At 37.8% G+C, this 21766-nt stretch overlaps 1 protein-coding gene across 1 annotated transcript in view; it reads right to left on the reverse strand.

Moving 5' to 3' along the window:
• Nucleotides 1–21501, reverse strand: part of MYO3A (myosin IIIA) — a 182192-nt gene extending 160691 nt beyond the window's left edge. The window contains exons 1-4 of the mRNA XM_024765514.1: nt 21402–21501; nt 20698–20784; nt 7233–7417; nt 4509–4643 (exon numbers count right to left, since the gene is read on the reverse strand). Coding sequence (XP_024621282.1) covers nt 4509–4643; nt 7233–7400 — 303 coding nt within the window. The 5' untranslated portion in view covers nt 7401–7417; nt 20698–20784; nt 21402–21501. The remainder of the gene's footprint in view (nt 1–4508; nt 4644–7232; nt 7418–20697; nt 20785–21401) is intronic.
• Nucleotides 21502–21766: the final 265 nt, after the last annotated feature.

Raw genomic sequence — 21766 nt, forward strand, 5'->3', positions numbered from 1 at the left:
AAGAAAAATTGTATCAAACTGAAAGCAATAATTCAAAAGTCACAACTAAATAACAGAAAAAGTAGACTATCCAGTAAAATCTGAGCAAGTAATCCCCTTCTTAGAATTTCAATTCTGGATTGAAATATAAATAAAATGATTTTTCAAGATGAAAAACCTCTGGGCAGGAGTTTGTCTAAGCTGGTACAGCGCCCCCGGCACATGCCAGGCTGATAACGAGGGATATTTACTGATGGCTCAGCCCCTCCAGGACACACCTTCTTTATGTAGATTCACATCAGAAGTCTAGCACTGTTAGCATGACTCTCTGGGTAACACCACAGCCCCTCTTTGGCCATCTTTACCCTCATGCAGAATAATTTATTGGGGCTTTATTATGATAAGAGGTATAATTAGTAGTCATTTTGTAGAATAAAGTATTTATGCCACAAGCCAATTTTCTGAAAGTGCCTCTAAAGCAGCACCTGCACCATTCATGTTTATAAATCAGGTTAATTGTACATCTAGCCACTTATGTGTATATATAATTAGTCTAATTTGCATATGTGCAAATCAATTACCTTACATACAGTTTGCCAACTTCTTGCTTTCTCTATGTTTTTCCCCCACTTTGTAAGTGCAAATAGGTCAGATTCCTGAAATACTATTTTAATAAATTACCATTTATTCTTTTTTCTCAAGCCTTTTAGGGATATTTCCAATACCTCCATCTGATAATAAAATATAAGGACAAAGTTCAAAGAAGCTGTTAAGTCTCTGCTGATTCATTATATCAGGAAGCTACTGTGCTTGTACCTGATGTTCCAAAAGCATTTTAATCAATCTTTTCTGCTCTCTCAAAAGAACATTTAACTATGATCTGGAGTCTCCAACTCACACCTAACTCCAAGTGATTATACTGAGAAATGACAATATAATTAGAATAGGAATTTGTTAGGCATAAAAGACAGTGACTGATCTCACTCAATATTTTTAAACTCTGGGCCTTGTGTACCTTGTGTCCTTGCCCATTTAGGCCTACATTAGGCAGAACACCTGTATTTTCAAATGCTAATTTTCCAATGATTCAACAAGGAAAAAAATTAAAGATGCATTACCGAAAATGTTCTGAAGGATATAAATATACAAAATTTTATTCAAGACTGCATTAAGGATTTGCAGAGCATCGCATCTCCAATACACAAACACAAATATGAAGTAAATTCTTCACAATTCACCATTAATTTAAGGCAAAATAGTTTAAGTTCATAATTTATATTCTATTACTTAGGTAATTATGTTGAGATGAGTACAAGTTTTGCTTTGTTTTAATGCATGATTTAACTAAAACTATAAAGCTATCTTGAACTAAACTGAGAAATACAAAATAATTCTGAAATCATAATAAATTGCCTACCTTTGAAGAACACAACTGGTTATTTAAAAAATTTTTTAAACTTCTATAAAATAATGCACAGTTTCAGATTCTGAGAAGGTTCTTGAAAATTCTATTTTACAATTTTGAAAGACTCTGGTCCAATTAAAGGTGGCGGATTAAACATATACACTTATTTCCTCTCACATGTGAATCTCCATTAAAATGCTAGTAAAGGAATGAAAAAGTATAAAACCACAAGAGAAAAAAGAACAAAAAGGGAGAGAAGTGGAGAAGAGATCACATATAAATCTCCATTAAAATGCTAGTAAAGGAATAAAAAAGTATAAAACCACAAGAGAAAAAAGAACAAAAAGGGAGAGAAGTGGAGAAGAGATCACAACAAAAATTTTCAACATGGCATGCAGATGACTGAGTGCTAACTGAGCAATGCAGAGGAAGCCACAAACTGAGGCGCTAGCTGGGGGCTATTCTGAGGTCACCTGAGCAGATTAAGCAGGACAGGGCGAGGTAAGAGTGAACGTGGAGGAGGTGGGAGGGGAGGGGCAGAAAAAAGGGATCCTTTGGAGGTCTCTCATCAAGACTTGATACCCTCTTACCCAACATACAAAATATCAACATCCAGGAGCCTGCCTGAGCACCACACACACACACACACACACACACACACACACACACACGCAGATGGGGGTTTTGTTCCTTAGAAAAACTGAACTGAACGGACTCAAGATCTGTTGACATCAGTAGCGTGGATAACGGGAGCAAGGTACATAACTACATGATGTGCGAAACAGAGAAGTAACCTGGGAAAGAGAAGGCGGAAATGGTGGATTCCACCCAGGTGAGCAGCAGAGAGATATCAGAGGTCAGATACCTGGCAGACCTCCAGAATGGAGTAGGAGGGCATAGGGTTCCAGAGGTGCAATTAATAATCGTGCCAAAATTCAGAGTACGGATTAGGAAATGAAAGAGTAGAGAAGTTCGGCCATCTATTCCCAGGTACAGCGATCAGCACAGCAAAAGCACAGACCTACCTGCTCAGGACAGGGTGGCACCACTAACCTGGATCTACACTAATATTGCTCTGTATTATAAGCCCCCTGGTTCTACTTGCTTTTTATTAATCAAGTGAAAGTATTTATTTTTAAAAAGATAAAAATGATTAAGTCTATCTGAAATTATATGAACTGGAAAAATACGCTAATTTCATAAGTAATATTGTCAATCATTTTAAACACACACAAAAAAGATGAAGGAAATATGTTCAGAGGTAAGAGTGGTTCTTTTCATAGTTTCAAGTATTTTCTACAATGATCACTACTTGTAGATCCGTTTAAAAACCATAATAGAAAAAATATAAAGTACGGAGACAATATATTTATAAATGATTATTGTGCAGGAAAATCAATGGCACATTCTAAAAAAGAAACAGAATAAGCAAATGTTAATGAAATAATGTGAATACAAGACGCAGAGAACAAACCTGTGGTTGTCAAGGGGAAGTGGGGTACAGGGGAGAGATGGATTGGGAGTTTGGGATTAGCAGATGCAAACTATTATATATAGAATGGATAAACAACAAGGTCCAACTGCACAGCACAGTAAACTATATTCAATATCCTGCGATAAACCATATGGAAAAGAATATGAGAAAGAGTGTATCTATCTGTCTATAGATAGATAGATAGATAGACAGATATGATTGAATCACTTTGCTTTACTCCATAAACTAACATTCTAAATCAACTACACTTCAATTAAAAAAATAAAATAATGTGAACACAATAAATAGATGCTATTAAGGTGATCAAATAAAGGTTTTACTAGCCCTGAGTTTGATAAGAGCAGCTCTTAAAAATTTTTATAAATTTTATTGGAATTAGTGATTACTTCAACTTGAATAAAAATACTCAATGAAAATCAGAAGAAACACATTCTTACATTCTTCTAGGACTGGCAGTTACCCTAGTGGGGCACCTTCCAGTACTCCTGCATTAGAGAGAATTGTCCCAACCTATTCTCAGAAATTGAAAAGGCAGACTCCATAATTTCCCGTTGGCAACTTATTTAATATTCAACACCATTTCTAGCAAGGTTTTTCCCCATAAATGTAAATACAGTTGACCCTCCATATCCACGGATCGCGCTGTTTGAATCCAACTACGTGGAACCCACAGATATGGAGGACCCACCGTACCTGGTTCTGTAGTTTATGTCATTAGTATTCAGTGAAGCCAGAAGAAGAAATTAGCAGCTCGCCGTTTTTGTCTAATGAAGCCTCAGGTACATTAATTTTCTCTCATATCATAGCACCTGGCACTGAGCCTCTGTCACATGTTATGTTGAACAAAATATGGATGAATAAATAAAACTTATAGTGAAGTCCCTTTATAACATGTTCTTCTGAAAGAAAAGTAATCCTGGTTTCTTTAGTCTTTTATTGTGGAAACATTTTCTTTTATTGTTGTTGTTGTTTTTTTTTTTTTTTTCTACACAGCATGTGGGATTTTAGTTCCCCCCCTAGGTATCTGACCCGTGCCCCCTACAGTGGAAGAGCAGAGTCTTAACCACTGGACTGCCAGGGAATTCGTGAAACATTTTCTTTTAATCTTTAAATAATTTTCTTTCATTTCCCCATGTTTCTAAAGGTGGCAAGACCAGAACTGGGCATAACATTCTACAAAGGATGTGACCAGCCAGGAACATATTAGAACTGCTTTACAGGGTCAATGTTACATAAACATTAAGTCATTCCAAGACCACACTGCAGGGGTTTCCCTGGTGGTGCAGTGGTTAACAATCCGCCTGCCAATGCAGGGAACACGGGTTCGAGTCCTGGTCGGTAAGATCCCACATACGGTGGAGCAGCTAAGCCTGTGCGCCACAACTACTGAGCCTGCGTGCCTAGAGCCTGCGGGCCTAGAGCCCGTGCTCCACAACAAGAGAAGCCACCGGAATGAGAAGTCCACGCGCCACAACAAAGAGTAGCCCCCGCTCGCTGCAACTAGAGAAAGCCTGCGTGCAGCAACCAAGACCCAACACAGCCAAAAATAAATAAATAAATAAAATTTATTTTAAAAAAAAAAGACCACACTGCAAATTTCCACATGTAAAATAATGTTGAAACACTCACCTCAAGAACCAGCCACAGCTTATCTCCATTTATTTTATCCTTCTTAAAGTACATGCCATAGAATCTGACCACATTAGGATGGTCAGAAAGTGCTTTTAAGATGTTGTACTCTGCTTCAATCTCTTCATCAATATCCTAGTTTCAAAAAGTCATGGGGAGAGAACGGTGAGAAAAACATGAATGAAGTCAAAGAAACAATTGAGACTACCAAATGTAGAATTTTATTTTGTCAAAGCAAGGTCAGAATAGTTTTTACTGCACTCAGTACTATGTATTGAAACTTCTCATTACACTGCTTAAGGGGAGAGATTCTGATTTTCCTGCTCAACAAATATATCTCTAATTCCATTTATTTCATTGAAAAGGAATAAATAAAAGGCTATTTTTGTGTGCAATGAGAAAGAAACGTATATGGAGAACTACCTAAGATGATTTTCCTTTCTTTGTAGTGCTAACTTTATTTTGATGGCAAAGCCATTTATTTGAAATGAAAACTTTTAGCTGGTTCATTTTGTTTCTTTGAAGTACAGGATATTCGAAGGCTATCAAAAACTAGTCATACATGCAATGAACTCCTACCTTTCCAAAAAAGTGAAAGAGTTAAGTTACATAAATTGGCATACAGCCTTTAGTTAGCTAAAGGCCCATTCCCCAGAAGTAGAATAGGTTGTTATCCCATCAGTAAAAGTGCAAACATGACTAGGTACTTAGTCATGTATCTAGGAAAATCACATATACATGACACAACTCACAGAGTCATAAATAAGAAAAAGACTTCTAATATTTTATGGTAACATTTAATGTCCACACTGTTTTAAGACAGAATCATGGAATCAGAGAGCTGGAAAGAATTTTAGACAAGAGCTCTAATTTGAGAGGAAGAAACTAAAAGCTCAGGGCAGTCAGAGTCACAAGAGCTGGTTTGTGTGAGATCCAGGACTAGCCTACTGCCTTCTAGTATTGCTCATTTCCTCCCTACCTTGGAGAGAAGATTATTAGTTCAAAATCCGTAACAGTAAGACCCTTTTAATAATAAAAAAAAGCCACTCTGCAAAATGCCTGGGTGCATCTAAATTTATTTTATTAAGATTATAATCTTCTGGTTATAAATCTTTTTTATTTGACTTGTGGCATGATGAATGAGAGTAAATAAAGAGTCCTTAGGGAAACACACAGGTACTGTGACAAGAATAACAGCAGCAAGAGAACACATTTCATACTGTAGTTATGAATCTACATGTTTCATTTAAGCAATAGAACAAGACATGATGTATAAGGTTAGCAGTCTACCAAACACGAGTACATTATGAAAGAATAACGGCTACATGTATTCACAAGCCACTTGTTCTTGTCCACAAAGAAGCAGAGGAATGGGAGAGAGACACTGATTATGGGGCGATACATTGGGATCAGTCTGGAGCCCTTTCTCTCGCCACCGTGGACCCCAACCCTTAACAGTGAAGACCAAAGGACAGACCCATAATTGCAAAGACCAGAGGTACAGTTACTTTGGTACAGCCTAATTTGTGTCTCTCTTCCCTCAGTTTGAATGGTAAGAACTTTCCAACAGGGGAACATGAACACATGCAGCATCAGTGAAGCCTGGTCACAGTGCTATTCATTTTTTTCCCTCCAGTGTATCTAATTTACTACTTGAAAAGAAACCCCACCTTCCCCCTCCTCTGCTCAAAGATACATGAAACTATGTAGTTGTCATGGATTTAGCAGAAATAAACTATCAAAAAACAAAGAGCAACACCAAGGTGAACAGAGGCCCAGGGGCAGACCTTTTGCAGAGCCCTACAGTTTATGAGCGTAACAGCGGTGACGAGGACTCTGATGCCCTCCCCACACACATCACGTCATTTCCATCACACGGCACTCCCATCATGTGTGCAAGAGCTGAGTAATCGGAGAAGTTGCTCTCAGTAGAGGTTTGGGGATTATGGGATCACTGAGCTTATTCTAGCTCCCCCCAGGTGCTAGGGGAGAGCTACATATGTCCCAGTAGCTGAAAATGCTCCCCAATGTCCAGCTCTCACTCCCAGAAAGAAGAATCTCATCCATCTCCTCATGCTCTTAAAGGCAAAGAAAGATGAGTTTCCCTCATCACAACTGGATTTCCCCAAAAAAGCAAAGGAGGAGCCCATTGGGGCACTGCTGAAAAAGAGGCCATGTGCACTGACCAGGACATTCAATTTTTCACAAGGAACCTCACCCTGGTTATAAAGGAACATCATTTCTGCTCTGGAAATACTTAAGTAAACCTGAAAATTAACTTCCCTTTTCTGAATGAAATTTAATTTAAAACATATTTCTGGTCTGGAATAAGAGGAATTCTGCCTGAAGCCTAAATGAACACAGGAAGAAAAGGAGATCTTTTAGGATTACTTCTAGACCCATAAATCTGTATTCTGACAACACTTTGAAATCTAAAATAATATTAAATCAACTGTTGAGCTGTTGAGAGTTGTATTATTTATATACTTATTTACATTACATATTTATTCTTATATCAAGTATTTATTGTACCTTATTATATATGTTAAGCATACAAACAAGGAACCTATAACAAGCAGACTTTTTTTTTAAACATTTCTTCAAATTGTAACTGACATTGTGATAAATAAATCAATAGAAGATACCTAGAGACTTTTTAACAGTTTAATACAGATTTTTTTTAAAAGTTACTCAGCAGGAAAAAAAAAAACCAATGTGACTTACATGAATCGGATCCAGAATTTTGACTGCTGCTTTTTGGCCATTTTTCTTATTCAACACTTTAAAAACTTTTCCATAAGTTCCTTTGCCGATTGTTTCAGTGATTTCCCATGTATCAGAAGGATCGGGAAAGTTATCAAAGATGATTGTTTTTCCAATTAATGGAAGCATCTTAAAAGTTTAAATCACTGGAGAGAAAAAGCACAGAGTTTCATCTACATTTGATTGGTGATATTAAATGGCACACGTAAACTCACGGGAAATTATCTAATATTTTCACTGATATGGAAAATACACAGCAGTAACCAAATGTACTGAGAGTCATGGAAAAATTTTAATTTCAATTCTTTTTTGCAAACAAATGAATATGAGTTTAATAATGCTTTGTAAGCAGGGCTTTCTATGTTTAATACAGTTCCACTTTAATTGCTACTAATTATTTTCAGATTAAAATAAGAGGCACATATTTAAATCATTTTGATTTACTGCTTTATATGAACCTTAGAGATGATAAAATTCAACCTCTCCATCAAAGCAAATCCCACACTTTAAAATGATTGTGTTTTATATCACTGGTCTATGTAAATAGAACCCAATGATCGGTTCCCCACTGCTTTTAGGATGAAGTTTCTTTCACATAAACTACCAGGTCCTTTAAAATATGGCCCTTGCTTAATTTCCTAGCCTCATGTCTCAACACCTCTTCCCTCAGACACTACAAACCAGCCACTTGGGATCCCTCAGGTCATTTCTTTCTTGCTTGAGGATCTTCATATACACTATTCCCTCCCACTTCTGTGGTTTCTTTGCTACTACTTATCTTCTCAGATGTGAGCTTAGATGTCATTCCCTCCAAAGGTGACCCCTCTCTATCCCATTTGGGTTGCATGCCCACCTCTGCACTCCAAGACCACTCTGAACCCACCTTGACCTGATATTACTGTATGCCCAGCACCTGGCACAATACTGAAATAATTAGGAGAATATGGCCAATAAGGTCGAGTGATTTTTAAAGAGATTTTATACATAACCTAAGATAAGATCTCCCAAGTAAAGCTTTTAGCCTTTCATGTTCCCCTTATATTACATTCAACCATTTCTATAAAATTACAAAGGATAAAAAAAAGGAACAGAAAGAGAAACCAGAACTTGTAGCGGTCCTCAGAATTTTTCAATTATCTGTGCAAAACCTCCCTCTTTTCGACGTTAAAACGTTGATGCAAAAAAAATAAAAAAGTTGATGCAGTTGTGCTTGTATGTGTATGCATACACATAGAAACACATCTATTAATAAATGTGTTAATATTACATACTAATATTAGCCCATGAAATTCACTTGTCTGACCACAACTTTCAACTTCATTTAATCCACCAATCCATTGATTCCTCGCTTTCTTTATATCCATCAGATCTCTTCAGTCTTCATTCCCTCTTCATTTTCTCCTTCCTCAGCATAAATTCTACAGCTTGAATTATTATAACTTCCTTGCAAATGCCCTCAGCACTCTTGTTCTTCTCTTTCTCCACCACCAGTCTCCTGGGGTTGAGAAACCAACTCTAGTTAAACTCTGCATCTTCTTCACACCTATGCCTGTAGCTAGAGAAAACCACACAACTAGGCTGTATCGTTTCACTTTAAATTCAGGATAAGAAACTTGCAAGTAGACCCTCAATACTGCCCAGCAATTCTACTGCACTTCCTTGGTTTGTATATTCTCTTCTCTCTGGGGTGATCAACTATTTCACAGTGATCTGTGTCCTCAAATCTCTCTCTCCTCAAATTGTTCCCTCCTTGCTGTCCATCGCCTCCCACAAAATTTCCCAACTGACGCCCTTATTTAATAATTAAGTGACAGGGCTTCCCTGGTGGCGCAGTGGTTGAGAGTCCGCCTGCCGATGCAGGGGACACGGGTTCGTGCCCCGGTCTGGGAAGATCCCACACGCCGCGAAGCAGCTGGACCCGTGAACCATGGCCGCTGAGCCTGCGCGTCCGGAGCCTGTGCTCCACAACGGGAGAGGCCACAACAGTGAGGGGCCCGCGTACCGCAAAAAAATAATAATAATAGTTAAGTAACAAAATGGAAGCATTACTAAACTTAATCTTATCTCAGAAACTACAAACCAACATGCATCAAACACGAGGAGTTCATTCTTTATCATCAGTAATTACTGTTTGGCCTCAGTCTTTTTCTTCTGTTCCATCTCATCCATCATATCTCAGCTCAAATATAACATTTTTAGAAATGTCTTCCCTCTATATTTTATTCCTCCATCAAAATGTACACTACAGAGGGTACAGACTTTGTTATTTTTACCGCTGTATCCACAGTTCCCAGAATGATGCCTAACACATTGCAGACAACGAGTAAATGCTCGCTAAATGGGCAAATGTTTATTTGTTTACCTGTTAATTCTGAGAACTGAGATCTTATCTCTCTTGTGCACTTACAAATCTTAAAATGCCTCACTCTGTGCCTGGCATATAGTAGATGTTAAATACATAGCTGTAGAATAAGTGAATCGATATGGTTCTTTCAAAAAAAGTGTTTAAATGGGAGAGAGAAATAAGGGTTAGGAGGAGCTGAAAAGAATTTGAAAATCTAAACAAAATAAGGATCATATTCTGATTCATTATATTTAAGGGGACGTCATCCAGTAAATGGCTATGAATGCCTGCTGAAAATTACATCACTACATAAAAACACACTTATGAATAGTTCTTACAACGCTTAATCCTTAAGAAATTTGTGCTTTTGATCCGAAATGCAAAGAAACAAGTAGGAGGTAATCAGTAATAATCATCCACTTTAGTGATTTCATAATCAGTCGCAAGATAACTACTTTTTACATCTAGCTACCTGAGTCATGCAAATAAGCATTTATGCCATCCACATAAGGTAAAATTTAGACCAAAAGACCAAATTAAATCTTATTAAATGCCTGAAGTAGGAGTTTTCAACCAGGAAAACCATTCATTTTATGGAATATTGCCTTTTCAGTGGCAATGTTATTGAACACTAGTTTAATTTCTGCTGTTTTAATATTAGGGATTAACTGTTGGTCTTTAAATATACAGGCATATGAATTCAGTTAAAGACGAATGAACACCAAATGTGTGCAAAGTATTTTAGAGTTTGGGGGATACAAAGATAGGTAACTTGTGGATAGATAAATAAATATGTAACTATATTATGAAAAGTGATAGGTAATAGAAATAGGCATAAAGTGCTATGGTCGCCCAGGTGAAGAAGCAATTAATTCTGAAGTATTGTGAAAAGATACAAAAATGAGCAGTACTAGAGCTGGACATCAAACAAGAACAGGAATGTATCTAAAATAGAATTTCCTCTTTAACAGTTCATAATAAGACAAATAGTTAAAGCAGCGCACTGCTACATTATAAAACAATAATCACAAAATGACAAATGCACAGCCATTTTGGAAACTGAATACACTTAGTTAAGTCCCACTTAAAACAAACAAAACTTCTAGGCAAAAGAACACTAAAAGGACTTCCCCAGAATTAAACAGTAAAGAATTTCAAGAATTAGAAGAGAAACAAGCCTTACGACTCCTAAACTACAGTTTTCAAATACACAGTTGTTTATTCTTTAAGAATAAAATGAAATGTCACAGTTAGTAAACAACTATTTAATGATTACAGTAAATTGCATTCAACATAGCAATGTTTATATTTTTTCTAGTCTTCAGAACCCAAAGAATAAAAAAATTAATTCTCTACCTCATAAAACTAAAACATATAATTGTTCTTAATTATATGATCATGTAATCTAAAGAATTACTTTTGACATATATATATATATATATATATATATATATATATAACTCTGAAAGTACTTACAAAGCTACATTCTGAAAGGAAAAATCACCTTTTTTAGTTGATTTATTATATATTGAGCTACTGAGGTTTTTCTCATGATAGAAAAAAAGACCATAATACAATAAAAATGTGTCTTACTTCAGGATCCTAACACTCATCTCAACAATTATTCTGACTGCTTTTGTAAACCTGCACTTAATTCTTCTTTACTAAAATAATCAGACTGCCTGCAGGCTCATTCTAATATACAGCATACACAGGATGATCTCTCCTTGGGCTGTCTCTTCCCTCTGTCTAGAATGCTTATTCTCCAGAAAGCCACATGGCTTACTTCCACCAAGTCTTACATCAGCCGTCACCTTTCAATAAGACCTACCCTAACCATCCTATTTAAAATCTCAAGCTGCTGTCCTCCACTCCATCCTGCCTCCCAACTCTTGGTCCCCCTTACCCTGCTCTATTTTCATGACACTTATTACCTCTTTGCACATTATATTATTTCTTGTTTATTATGTTTTCTTTATTATTTTTTCTATGCTATAGAATGTAAGCCCCATGAGGGCTAAAATTTTATCCAGGTTGTTCATTGATGGATCCCAAAGACTCTAAAACCATGACTGGCACACAGGAGATACTCTGTATCGTCCAGGCAAGGATGCCATTTCTATCCAACATAGTACTGGAAGTCCTGGCCAGAGCAAGCAATCAAGAAAAAGAAATATGGGACTTCCCTGGTGGTGCAGTGGTTAAGAATCTGCCTGCCAATGCAGGGGACACAGGTTTGAGCCCTGGTCCACGAAGATCCCACATGCTGCGGAGCAACTAAGCCCACGCACCACAACTACTGAGCCTGCGCTCTAGAGCCCATGAGCCACAACTACTGAGCCCATGTGCCACAACTACTGAAGCCCGCGCGCCTAGAGCCCATGCTCCACAACAAGAGAAGCCACCGCAACAAGAAGCCCGCGCACCGCAGCAAAGAGTAGCCCCCACTCGCCACAACTAGAGAAAGCCCACACACAGCAACAAAGACCCAACACAGCCAAAAATAAAATATATTTATTAAAAAGAAATAAAAGGCATCTAAATTGGAAAGGAAGAATAAAATTACCTCTATTCACAGGTGACTTGATCTTATATGTAGAAAACCCTAAAGAATCCACAAAGGCTGTTAGAACTTATACATGAATCCAGGAAAGTTATGCGATGCAAAATCAACATGCAAAGGTCAGTTGAATTTCTATACACTTAACAATGAACCCAAAAGAGAAATTAAGAAAGTGATTCTATTTATAATAACACCAAAAAAATACTTAGGAATAAATTTAACCAAGAAGGGTGAGAGACTTGTAGAGTGAAAACTACAAAACAATGCTGAAAGAAATTAAAGAAGACACAAAGAAATGGAAAGACATGTCGTGTTCACGTATTGAAAGATGATATTGTTAAGATGTCTATGTGTACTGCCCAAAGCAATCTGTAGATTCAATGCACTCCCTATCAAGATCCCAATGAGATTTTTCTGCATAAATAGAAAAAAATCCATCCCAAAATCAGATGGAATCTCAAAGGACTTCCAATAACCCAAACAATACTGAAAAAGAAGAATAAAGTTAAAGGTCTCTCACACTTCCTGCTTTCAAAACTTATTACAAAGCTATAGTAATCAACTCAGTGTTTTACTGCCACAAGGACAAACACGTAGACCAAGGGAATCAAACAGAGAGTCCAGAAATAAAACCTTACATATATGGTCAAGTAATTTTCAACAAGACTGTCAAGGCCATTCAATGAGGAAATAACAGTCTTTTTAACAATTTGTGTTGAGAAAATTGGAAATCCACATGCAAAAGAATGAAGTTGAATCCTCATGTTACACCACATGCAAAAACTGACACAAAATAGGTCAAAGACCTAAACATAAGAGCTAAAACCATAAAAATTAGAAGAAAATATATGGGAAAAGCTACATGACACTGAATTTGGCAGTGATTTCTTGAATCTGACACCAAAGCACAGGTAAGAGGAAAAAATAGATAAATTAGACTTCATAAAAATTAAAAACTCTTGTACCTCAAAGGACACCATCAACAGAGTGAACAGACAACCCACAAGATAGAAGAAAATATTTGTAAGTCATATACCCGATAAAGGGTTAATATCCAGAACATGAAGAATGCCTACAATACAACAACAAAATAACCTAATTTTAAAAATGGGCAAAGGACTTGAACAGACATCTGTCCAAAGAAGATATATACAAATGGCCAATAAGCATATGGAATCACTAATCCTTAGGAAAATGCAAATCAAAACCATGAAGAGATACTACTTCACAACCATTAAAATGGCTATTATCAAACAACAAAAAACAAGTGTTGTTCAGGGTGTGGAGAAATTGAAACTCCTGTGATTGCTGGTGGGAACGTAAAATAGTGCAACTGCTGTGGAAAATGACATGGTGCTTCCTCAGAAAAACACTGAATTACCACATGATCCAGCAATTCTACTTCTCGGTATAGATCCAAAATAATGGAAAGGAGGGTCTCAAAGAGCTATTTGTACATCCAGCTAAAAGGTGGAAGCAGCCTGCATGTCCATCAGTGGATGAATGCATAAATACAATGTTTTATTACATATAATAGAATGTGATTCAGCCTTAAAAGGGAAGAAAACTCTGACACGTGCTACAACATGGAAAAGCCTAGAAGGCCTTATGTGTTGTGAAAAGAAAAGCCTGTCACAAAAGGTCAAATACTGTATGATTCCACTTACACATAGTACCCAGAATAGCCGAATTCACAGACAGAAAGTACAACTGTGGTTGCTAGGAGATCAGGGAAGGAAAATGGGAATTATTACTTAACAGGTAGAGTCTCAGTTTGGGAAGATAAAAGAAGTTGTGGAGGTGGATGGTGGTGATCGTTGTACAACAACATGAATGTACTTACAGCCACAGAACTGCACATTTTAAAATGGTTAAAAGGGTAAACTGTATGTAATGTACATTTTACCACAATAAAAATATTACTCCATATGTAGTATAGGGAAACAAAGTAAAGAAAAACAGGAGAGCCAAATTGAAAGATATGGAAGGGAGACCCAGAATGGTCTGCTTGCTCTCAGATCCATGCATGACCTTCCGTGTCCTGAATCTTGGGGGCTGACATCTCAAAACTGTATTTCCCAAACTCCTTGTCCCACTGGCTTCCTCCCCTGCTAGATGCTGTCAGTGAGGGTGCCAGGCAGGAGGCTGGAAGGTAGGAGGATATTTCTCCTCTGCTTCCTCTGGGTTTTGTGGTGTCTCCATCAGTGGCTGTATCTCCCCAGCGGTCCCTGTTTCTGTAGAGCAGACTTGCCATGGTTCTAGATGGCCTCAGCTTCTGAATTCTGGTAAGACTATCTCCTTGCTGTAACTCTAGAGCCTGAGGCGTGACAACAGTTTTTTGCTACTGCTAACTTTTAGTTTGCCTCATGGTCCCATTTGGCTTTCAGATACCCTAAAACAGCGGTCCCCAACCTTTTTGGCACCAGGGACCGGTTTCATGGAAGATAATTTTTCCACGGGGCTGGGGATGGCTCAGGCGGTAAGGCGAGTGATGGGGAGCAATGGGGAGCGGCAGATAAAGCTTCGCTCACTAGCCTGTCGCTCCCCGCCCGCTGTGCAGCCTGGGGGTTGGGGACCCCTGTCCTAAAACATTTGTAACTAATCCCCCATATGTCTTAGTCTGTTCAGGCTGCTCTAGCAAAAACAATATAAACTGGGTGGATTATAAACAACAAACATTTATTTCTCACAGTTTTAGAGGCTAGGAAGTCCAAGATCATGGTGCTGGTAGATGTGATGTTGGGTGTGCGTTCACTTTCTTTCTAGACAGCTGTCTTTTTGCTGTAACCCCACATGGTGGAAGGGAGGAGCTCACTCTCTGGGGTCTCTTTTATACAATGCTGATCCCATCCATGAGGCTCTGCCCTTGTGACCTAATCCCTTCCCAAAGGCCTCATACCCAACACCATTACCCTGGCGGTTAGGATTTAAAAATATGAATCTGGGGAGGATACAAACATTCAGACCATAGCACCATATTAAATTCCCTCTGTCGAACTACTTGGTATTAATTCTGTTTTCCTGACTGATTCAGTCTAACAGGCATCTAATCAGTTTGAGAAGGAGAGAATGGAGAAAAAGCAATAGACAGTGGCTGGAAGTTTTCCGAAACAGATGAAAGGTATAAACACTCAAATTTAGGAAGCTCAGTAAATTTTTTGAAAATCCAGTGAGATACACTGCAATGAAACTACAGAAAACCAAAGACAATGAGAAGCTCTTAAAACCAACTGAATAGAAAAGATACATTACACATAGAAGGAAACAATTAGAGTGACTGCTGATATTTCAATAGAAAACAGTAGTATAATATTCAAAATGCTGAAATAAAATAACTGTTAATCTAGAACAAACAAAAGTATCCTTCAAGATCAAAGGCAGACTAAAGATATTTTTCACCAAAAAAAAAAATTGAGTTTAATGACAGTGACCCCTGAGAAAGAGAACTTCTAAAGGATGTCTCTGAAGAATGATAATGGTCTCACAAGGAAGGTCTCAATTGCCAAAAACAGTAAATAAATTGTTACACATGTGTGTAAATCTAAACTAACACTGACTGTAAGAAACAATAATAGACAAAAATGAACAATAACAATTAAAAGCAGAGTGACAGAATTTAAAATGTTCTTAAGTTCCTCATATAGTTAAAGAGGCAATTAGAAATAATAACTTTAGACTTTAAGATATACATGTCAAACACTTAAACACTAGACCCTCAAAATACTATGCATAATATTAAAAGAGAAAAAGTGATATTAACAAACTCATTCAATCAAAAAACTCAGGAAAAAAGAATAAAGGAGGCATTAAAAAAGCAGAAGAAATAGAAGTCATAAGATAGCCCTGTGGAAAGAATTATAAATATGTCAGTAATCACAAGAATTGTAAATGGACCAAACTCACCAGTCAAAAGACAGAAACCGGTAGCTTCTGGCTGTTTGCATGAGATTCACATAAACTACAGACAGAGATAGACTGGAAATAAAATAACAGTACCATGTAAATATTCAACAAAAGAAAGTGATGTGGCTAGATTAACATCAGACAAAATGTACTCTAAGGAAAAATATTTATTAGAGGTAAAGAGGATCACTACATAATAATCAAAGACTTAATTCACCAAGAAAATATAAAAGCTCAAAACAGAGGCCCAAAATACGTAAAATAAGAACTGAAAGATATACAAAGAAAAATGGAGAAAGTCACTGTTTTAGTGGGAGATTTTAACACACCTTGCCAGTGATTTTTGGATCAAGTGGAGAAAAAGGTTCTTAAGAATAAATAAAATTTAAACAATTAACAAAGAAAATTGAATGGATATCCTGAATACACATGAAATCCTGTGTCTAATAATACTCTTCCTGACCACATATGACTGCAATGTAACTAAGTAAGAAGTCAACAACTATTAGATAAATTTTTAAAAACCCATACCCTTGGATACTTTAAAAGGAGCAATTTAAGAGCCAAAGAGGAGATGTAATGACCATTTTAAAATAGACTTAGAACTGAATAATAATAAAAATACTACTCATGAGAATGTATGGGATACAACTGAAACAGTACGCAGAGGAAAACAGCCTCAAATTTTCTATTACAAAGGAAGAAAAGCTAAAAATTATATAATTACAAAATAAAAGCAAAAGGTGTAGAAAAAAGGAAGATAAGAGTTGAAATTAAAGACATTACAGAAAAAGAATAAGACAGATTAGAGGATTGATAAATATAATAGTTCTTCAAAGAGAATTTTTTAAAAATAGACAAGCCTCTATCAAGACTGATCAAGAAAAAACCAAACAAGAGAGAAGGCACAGATGGACAGTACTAAGGATGAAAGACTAACAAACTACAGCAGAGACTAAAAAGATCATAAAAGGACATAATTTTATATCAAGAAACTTAAAAACAGATTAAATGGACAATTTCCTAGAAATAATATTAGAGAAGGAAAGAATAGAAAAATAAGTTATTTTTCTTGGAATGTTTGCATTAATGGGCCTTCATACTCTAACTCTTAACACTCAATTCCTAACTCATATAATCACTAAGGAGAGTATGTAGTTCTTAAACACCAGAAAATCACTCTAAGTATCTTTTAATACTTTAGAGGTAATAATCAAATTTATCAGTAGAATGGGCTAGAAACCCAATTTAGGGATAATTGCTTCATAAGTGAACATGAGCACATTTTCTCTTCTCATATAACACAAACTTTAATCAGCTTAATTGTTAACTTCTCCAAAATATAGACAGAGAACGCCATTTCTCAATGAAAATGCAATTCACCCATAAGAGAAAACACACTAAGTAGCAAGTGGCTTTATTCAAAACTAAGCAATAGTTTAACACTGTGATTCTCACTTTTTTCTGTAGAATATTACTGGAAGATCCTTCCCGTTATGCATGCACTTCTGCCAAGCTGTTTAAACTGCATCACATATGGTTTAAGGTAGAGTCAAAAGCAGCCCCTGTCTGTGATGAAAGAGAAATCCTGGAACATCAACAGGGCAGCTGCAGAACTTGTCTCTCTCCACAGACAGCAGCCAGAAGGATCTCAACACAGAAGGCGGACGACATTATCTTCCCGCTAAAAATCCTTCAAAATCCACATTCTCACCATGTCCTTCGGATCCTTTCTGACCTCCCTAAACTCAACCTATGTTCTTCTTCACCACTCACAGTGACTGCAGCCTCAGCTGCCTTCTGACAAGTCTTAGAACATTGTAGACTCTTTGCTGCTGCAGGACCTCCTGTAGTCTTTGCCGAGATGCTTCCCCAACCACGTGCATGGCTGGCTGAACTTCTCTCAGCCATGGTCACATATCATCAGTTATTATGCCCACAAATGAACTGTGCATGATTTTAATTTATGGTGTAGATTATTCTCCTGGTATGATTATGAAAGCAATAAAGCCTTGCTGGTTAAAAGCAGCCTAGAGAAAAGTGAGTTTGCCATGTAAACTCACCTTCCAGAGACACCAGGCTGAATCACCAAGCAAGTTTCAAGTATTTCCTTTTTCACAGAACTTTAAAACACAGGCTCACAGAAATCTCTGGGCCCGCTGAACTACAGGCCAGATAAATCGGTCACACATCCCTTCCAGCTTTCCAATAACACAGGCAATAAAGTTTGCTTTAAAACAGACCTTGTCCAGTTATATGTATGGTCTGCTTTGAATGAGCCATAACCCATGTTTTATTCCCTTCAATTTGCTTAAAAGCATTTTGTAGAGAAGGGAAACAAGGTCTACTTATGTACTTCTAGCCATGTATTCTGCTTTCCACCACTCATTTTCTCATTCTGCAATTACTGGGATAAAAGTACGTGCTTAAACACTAGAACCAAAAGAAAGGCTATCAATTCCTAGAAAATTTCCCCCTATTTAAAAAGTGGCATTAGTGAGAACCCCAAAAACTTTAAGTCATCAAAACACGATTTTAAGTTTTGGTACAAACCTATAAACTTCAGTGTCCACAGCTGTAAAATGGAAAAATAATGCATGCTTGAACTAATTCTCAGAGTTGACCTAAGTATCAAATGAGTTTTATGAGGAAATGATGCTTCGTAAATTGTAATACAGGATGATTCGCCTCCTTTTTCAAGGATGCAAGCTGGGTTATAGTTTTGGCCACACAATTACCTGTTCAAATTAGTAAGGGATATTTTCTGAGTCAGAAATCACAAACTGAGATGTCTGCAGGGACAAAGGAGGTGAAATAGATGAGTGAAGCACGCCTGGATGAAATAAAAGCAGGGAGTAGAGGCATCGTGGCAAAGTGGAAAGTGTGTGCCCCATCCAAAGTGGGCGGCCACATCCTGGCTGCAGCGCTGCCAGCTGCAAGCCCCACCCTGCCTGGTCCTCTTGTTTTTCAGGAGAAGCGAGGACTCTGGGAATTTACATAAATTTTACAAACCACTGGTAAATAGTCGTAAAGTAGTCAGTTATTTTAAAGTACCAAGCTGACCCAAATAAATATAGCAAATTCAGCCTTTATGCCTATATCAGCCTGTGACTTCTACATGAGGTTTGTTTTGTGTTCTTTGTTAAAAATGGCCAATAAACAAGAACCTATCCACGTGATGTAATCACCCTGGGACATCAGGAAAAACAGATAACAACAATGTCTAGCATTTTTCTGACTTTATCAGATGCCAGGTACCCACAGGGCTTATAGTTTTACATGCATTACATCATTTAACTTTTAACACTTATAAGAAACCCTTTTAGAAAGGCATTACTATAACCCCCATTTTCAGAAAAGAAGACTGAAGATTAGAGAGTTTTTAAGGTCATAAAGCTGGTAAATGCAAGAGTCAAGAAACAAACCAGGTCAAAGTCCACAGTAGAAATTTGAGGACTTCCCTGGTGGCTCAGTGGTTAAGAATCCGCCTGCCAATGCAAGGGACACGGGTTCGAGCCCTGGTCGGGGAAGATCCCACATGCCGCAGAGCAACTAAGCCCGTGCGCCACCACTACTGAGCCCGCGTGCCTAGAGCCCATGCTCCACAGCAAGAGAAGCCACCGCAATGAGAAGCCTGCACACCGCAACTAGAGAAAGCCCGCGTGCAGCAATAAAAACCCAACGCAGCCAAAAATAAAATAAATAAATTTATTTAAAAAAAAAAAAGAAATTCGCTGTTCAGTGATAGATGATTTCAGTTCTAAAGAGTAATGCTTCCCAACTTGAGGTTCCTGACTCCCTGTGTGTCCTTAAAGTGGTAAGGGGTCTTCCGTGAATTAGTTTGAAAGTCTAATGGAAATCTGTTTACCCTCTAAGGATAACTGAGTTTGTTTCCTATGCAAAGGAAAGGGAGTTTGTTAGATACAATCTTTCAAATTATCAATCCAGGGAAAAAACTGATGAAGAGACCCTCATTTGTTGGGTTAAAATAAAAAAGGAAGTAGTTTACAGCACTGACATTGCAGAAATTATTAAAATGATCAAACATTCTTACATCAAAACTGTACATACTTTACGTCTATATAGTCTAAAGTATATCTGCACTTTCAAATATCTGTTTGTTTATCACACTATTAGTAGCAACTAATGGATTTTCAAATAGTTTGGACTTGACAGATAAAAGTTACTTTTCAAAGAATATTTGCACACACAAAAAAATAAGCTGTAAAGATACAGTTGAAAAAGGAAGTGCAGGACAATGTTACTCCTTATGTGACTGACCAAAATCTCTCCAAATAGATATAGTCTGGTATTAAAGATCACCACACTGAATCTTTTACTTTGTGCTTTTTTGGTTCCCAACAATAATAATAAAAAAGGACTAAGACAAATGAGAGTAATTTTTCACATGCCTAGACATCACATCAATATACTCATAAAGAACAAGTTATCTTTGAAATCTTATACATTTCTAAATTTCCCCATTTGAAAACAATTATCTTTTATAATATAATAAAAATCAATACGGCATGAATAACATGCACCGTCATTTATCTGTCAAAACTTGGCACTTAGGCTCCAGCAAATCCAGAAAACTTGTCGACTTTATCACCTACCTTTAGCAAAGCTTGAAAAGAATGCATAATAATGTTCGGATATCATGACATAGAGTAAGTATCCAGACTGCAGCTGTGATCCTGGGCCTGTAACACACAACAAACAAGTCAAGGTGTTACAGGATAAGCATCAAGGATCCATGGAAAGTATTTAAAAGTTGAACCTAGAAACGTTTAGGTAGTATGGCTCAACGATAATTTATTCCTCAGGTTTAGCATTATTTGCACAAGTAACACGGAACACCTCACATTCTGCACAGGCATAAAATAACTCTAAAGTTATGGACCAATAAGAATTACAAAAAAAATTAAGAGGCTTTAAGGGCACCCATTCAATCACCAAGAAAACTCCAGACACAACAAAACCCATAAGGATTCTTTGGGTTTTCAAATTTTCTCAAAAATCTTTTTTTTTTTTTAATTTTAGGACCATTACAATGTCTATTTCAAGGCTTATAGCCAACAATCATCCCAATAATAAAATATTTAATTTTTTTTTTTAATTTCTCGTAGGAAAATTCTAGCAAGGTGCAAATAGAAACTACTACGAACAGGGCTGTTGGTGAGCAAGTCGAGATGACATCGTTTCTGGGAGGATTTCTCTACTTCTCAATCTCACAACGCTCTTTCCTGTCTGCATGTTCTCCTTAAAAAAGAAACTTTAGAGATGCGTCTGGAGCGGCAGGGACCCCAGCTCCACCGACCTGCTGCCAGAGAAATCAGCCCTGAACAGGCGTTCCCTCGGGTTGAGCCGGCGCGGCGCGGGCCACAGGTTCCCGAGACTCGGTCGGGACGAGGCGCGCGGTCCCCACGGGCCCCCCTCCCGTTCCCGGTTCGGTTTTCCGGGGTGGACGCGGGGTTCTCGGAGCCCCGCGTTCGCCCCACCCGCCCCCAGTGGCCGGGGAAACGACGCCGCCAGGCCCGGGTCTCCCCGCCGCCGAGGCCCAGACCCCTACCTGCGCCGGAAGCCGGCGTCTCCATCCACCCCTCGGGCGTGCAGGGCGGGACGGCCGGGGGCGGGGCGCTCGAGGGGGCGGCCCCTCGCCAGGCTCTGGAAGAGCGTTTTTCC

This window comes from Neophocaena asiaeorientalis, unplaced genomic scaffold, assembly GCF_003031525.2.
Source record: "Neophocaena asiaeorientalis asiaeorientalis breed wild unplaced genomic scaffold, Neophocaena_asiaeorientalis_V1.1 scaffold217, whole genome shotgun sequence".
Classification (NCBI taxonomy): Eukaryota; Metazoa; Chordata; class Mammalia; order Artiodactyla; family Phocoenidae; genus Neophocaena; species Neophocaena asiaeorientalis.